The sequence below is a fragment of the Thermobia domestica genome, chromosome 11, assembly GCF_964235325.1.
Source record: "Thermobia domestica chromosome 11, izTheDome1.hap1.1, whole genome shotgun sequence".
Classification (NCBI taxonomy): Eukaryota; Metazoa; Arthropoda; class Insecta; order Zygentoma; family Lepismatidae; genus Thermobia; species Thermobia domestica.
Genome location: NC_137464.1, coordinates 266,651,262 through 266,655,794, shown reverse-complemented (window position 1 = coordinate 266,655,794; position 4,533 = coordinate 266,651,262). Strand labels below are relative to the sequence as shown.

At 39.2% G+C, this 4,533-nt stretch overlaps 1 protein-coding gene across 1 annotated transcript; it reads right to left on the bottom strand.

Annotated features, from left to right (window-relative positions):
- Window positions 1-489: 489 nt before the first annotated feature.
- On the bottom strand, window positions 490-2,778 carry Caf1-55 (chromatin assembly factor 1 p55 subunit). The gene has a single exon (XM_081732309.1). The coding sequence runs from the start codon at window positions 2,481-2,483 to the stop codon at window positions 1,200-1,202; it is 1,284 nt and encodes a 427-aa protein (XP_081588435.1). The 5' UTR covers window positions 2,484-2,778; the 3' UTR covers window positions 490-1,199.
- Window positions 2,779-4,533: the final 1,755 nt, after the last annotated feature.

The window sequence follows — 4,533 nt, the reverse complement described above, 5'->3', positions numbered from 1 at the left end:
CAGTATAAACCATGCATTTTATGACAGTGCTTTTCCACTATTCTTGTTTATGCGTACACCCACCATCGCTGACGTGCCTGCTTCATACAGACGCATACCCTCGTCGCCCTGCTGCGTTCCTACAATGACTCGATTAAATAGCATCCGTGCTTTTTAGTGACCACCTAGTACAAGTTAGTTCATGTTTTATGCACTAGTTTTTATGCCATACGTCCACACTGTATTTCAAATAATAGCTCCTGCTAAGTGAGTCAGGGTCACAACCTAGTATTTCGGGGGAGAAACTAAATAATACTCCCCCTTTTATTCTTCTTGATTTTTGTGTAGTCCGGCGATACACCAGAAATGTCCTAACCTATATGGGAGACCAGCAATCTACAACCCTCCATATTACATCTTTATCTTAGCAGCAGCAGCAGTTCAATACTTAAATCAATGCAAGATACACTGGGTGACAACTGATAAAATTAACAAATAAAACTGCTCAAATACGAATAACTGAATACATTTGGAGACTAAAATAACGAATAAAATTACAGCTTTTCGTTTCAACATTTGAGCCACATAAACTTAGCCAATAAAAGGCCAAACAAGCATCGGACCCTTCTAAATTAGATTCCATCGCTATTATGTATCAAGTACTGGTTTCATAAGTTATTACATTGTTCCCGAAAATACTTCTGTTCCTTTAATGTTCTTAATGAAAATATCAAGATCATATTTTTTGCGCCAGACATCCCCAACCGACCTTCAAAAAGTTCCATTTTTATGATTGCTTTTTTCTCACTCAATCATACATATAAAGATGAATACCTATAGCATACGGCAAGACGATACGAAGTCTTAGTATTCAAAGAACAATGAAAGACAATGCTAATACTATTATACTTGGAAACAACACAATCGCATTTAAGAAAAAAGAAAGTGAAATTACAGAAATCACAGATAAAGGTTTCTCAACCTGTGCCCAAGTAACGTATTGTTCTTTTAACTAAGTCTTAACAGTTTCTGTTTTTAGTCCTTTTCAATCTTAACACTTTTCAAATAGTTGGAAAACCACAAGTGCACTATACATTGAGAACAGCAGAAAAACACCTCGCAGTATCAAACAATGAATGGAAGTAGTGGGAAAAAAAAAAAAAAAAACTAGTCAAGTCCTTGTTACTTACACATGTTTCAAGATTAGATTAAGATTATATTTACGATGCTCCGGGTTCGAGCTCCGACGCTGGTGTCTCGGGTTCTTCATCGTTGTAAATATTCTCCGCCATCTGCCACACCTGCATGATGTTATCCTCGGAAACAGAGCAAATGACCCATGGTTCGTTGGGATTCCATGAGAAATCGGAGATCTTTGCGGTGTGGCCGCCATGGATAAACAGGAGCTCTGGGGGCCCGTCCTCAGCATCTTCGCCTGACTGTTCCTCGCCGATCTTGCTTAGGTCCCAAACATGCAGTCGCCGATCGGTGCCACTTGACGCGAGGATTGTCTCATTATGCGGAGACCACTGTACCTGGAAAATCTCATCCTTGTGCGACTCAAACGAATGTAGTTTCAGCTTTAAGTTCCGCAAGTCCCACAATGCAACAGTTTTATCCGCACTTCCGGTGGCAAGAATGAACTCCGAATAAGGGTTGAACGACAGACAATTTACCTCTGCAGTGTGAGCGTCCACAGTGTGCGACGGTTTGCTGGTATTGTTGCAGCGCGTATCCCAAATCATCAGCTTCTGGTCATCTGCGACGGAGCCAAAAAGTGATTCGTGGAGCAAATGCCAAGCAACATCCTCAACAACAGCTGTGTGCCCAGTGAAAATGGTTTTTGCATCTATAATTCTGTTCTCCTTCGGAGTAGCGTTGATGTCCCATAGACAGATCGTATGATCATCAGATGCGCTAAGTAAATATCCATTTAAGTTGGGATTCCATGACAATCCGTATCCTTCCTTCTGATGCCCGCGCAGTCGTAAGTCGGGATGACATTCGCCACTGGGATCGGGTTTCGAAGGGTGCTTTGTATAGTCGAACACAAGAACATCACTGGAAGGTGTTTTCGTGGCAATTACGCAAGGGTTTTGGGGCATGTACCTTGCACGATTGACCTCCCCTTCGTGATTGATCTTAATTTCTATTTCAATTTTGCCGCTCACAGATCCAAAACCTCCGAACTCACCCTTCTCGTTGTCGTAGTGAGAAGCATCAAACTGTGCATCTTCATTTGGAAGCTGGACGCTAGCAATAAGCAAATGATTCTGCTCGTCTGATGTATGTGTACCCAGGATCAAGCGATGAATTGAATAATCCTTCCCCTCTGGCCTGGTGACATCCGGTAACCACTGAGCGGTTAGCGATGGCCATTCCAACGCATGCGTCATTACCAAGTCGTACAGAAAAGGAGTATTCTTCTTCCATATCTTATACTCTTCATTAATAACACGCTCTTCCACTGCATCATCGAATGTTTCTCCGTCTTTGTCTCCCATGCTTGGTTGAGTTATTATCGTTCAATCACTAAAACCAAGGGCAATGACTTAAAAATGCGGCACAAAATTCACCCGCCAAATGTGTCCTGTTCGTTTTCACAAAGATACTCTGTCCACAACTCCACACAATAACTGATATTATATATGTAGAAACTTTACCTGTCTATTTAATGTTTCTAACAATACTGATGAAAGTATTTCACGCAAGAATTGTTATTTTAAGCCACAAAACAAAATAACCGACACACATCACTCACACGAACCACACAACGCCACCAATTTCTCGAAAACAAAATTGCCAGGTAAAGAGACGAGTTGTGAGTGTTTCATTCACTGTTTCTTATCAACCCCTATTGAAAGTGATAATTTTTATAAACTTTCAATGAGTACAAATAGGCACGCAAAATTAGAAAACTAATAGAATAGCATAAATAAACATAACTTTTGTTCCCAATTCCGTTATTTCCGCATGTTAGGTTTAAAAATATCACTATAATGCAAATATATATATATATAAAAAAACATTATTTAACTAATTACTCTTTCATTCCTTTATTAAACAATCTGCACACGAAAACGTGACATTGTTCTCTATTATATACATGTGAAGTTAAGATGTCCCATCAAACATGTTTTATTTTTAAAAAATATTCAATATTTTACAAATTTGTATCCTATTAGTAATTTTCTATTTTTACTGTACCAAGCACAATGAGACTTTAGAACATATTCTCTGCCCATTTGCATGAATGCAACGCAAAATTTTCGATAACAAGTATGGGCGTTATGCTGGAACGTTCTGACACGTGATTAGTGTCATACTAAAGAGTTCGACTAACATATGATTCCTGGAGTAGTCAGACCTTTAGTATGACGCTAATCATACGTCAAAACGCCTCTGAATAGGGCCTTATATGATTTCTACTGCATATTTGTTTGGCATTGCCATCCACAAATTTCATAATGATCGTTACGGAATGAGGCCATCTCTATTGTAAATGCGCCTCCCTCGTGAGAGCAATAGTTTCGGAAGTACGTTTTTCTCGCGCGCTATCCTAGCCAGCTGTTTTAAGTTGGTCATAAAATGTATATCATGGGGTCAAGGTGGAACAAAACGAGCCCTGCGGGGCTTCTAACCCTTTCATACTACTACTTGTCTGCACAAAACTAAAGTAAATAACTTTTTTGAGTATTATTTTCATCTTATTTTAATGAAAAAAGTGTTATGCAAATTTTAAAAATAAAACAAACTTTCCTTGCGCTGGGTTTGAAACCCCACCAAAAGCGATTTTCGTTACTAGCACGTAGCGCTAGCACACTTTTTTTTTGTTAGTGTCTCAACAACTTACTTGAACTACTTATTACTAATTTTTACTTGCTCTACTCGTATAACTGGATTTTCCAATCACATAGAACGACAGGGACGCGAACACAGAAACATCGAGGACAGTTAAAATCACCAAGGCTCTCTCACCGGGAATCAAACTCGAGACCCCGTAGAACACACTCAGTCAGGAGGACTAATAGCAGCAAGCGTTTGATTTCTGCTATATGAATGCTACATGGCAAGAAACGGATAACGCCAACTAATCAGAAACATTTGCTTCGTTTTTACTTCCGGGAGCATTACTCTTCCGAGCTAGTCCTATCGTGAATTCGTATCTTCTGTCAATATGGAAACTACAAAAATGATCAATTAGGGCGTAATTCCTACTAGGCTCAGCAAAAATTCGAAAAACGCAACGGAAATAATGCAAAACTCAATTACAGTTGCTATGTCGATTATCACGAACGAAAACACAGTTATTGCGATGCGTTTATTAATATCATTATGGAAGCGACCCTCGGATTTTCATGCAAGTTTCCGTTGTGTTATTTGCTTGCGATGTGATGAATAGCCAAGTGAGAAAGTTGATTAATAGGGTTCAACATAACTTTCTGTTCGCTACACATATAAATCGCAAGCAATGGACGCATGCATGAAAATCCGCACCATACTTCATTAGAAATGTTACATATCAGCAAAACTATCGAATCTACTAGAAGGTTC

Excerpts from the sequence above, each read along its gene's own strand:
- Caf1-55 (XM_081732309.1), bottom strand. The coding sequence starts at position 2,483 with ATGGGAGACAAAGACGGAGAAACATTCGATGATGCAGTGGAAGAGCGT.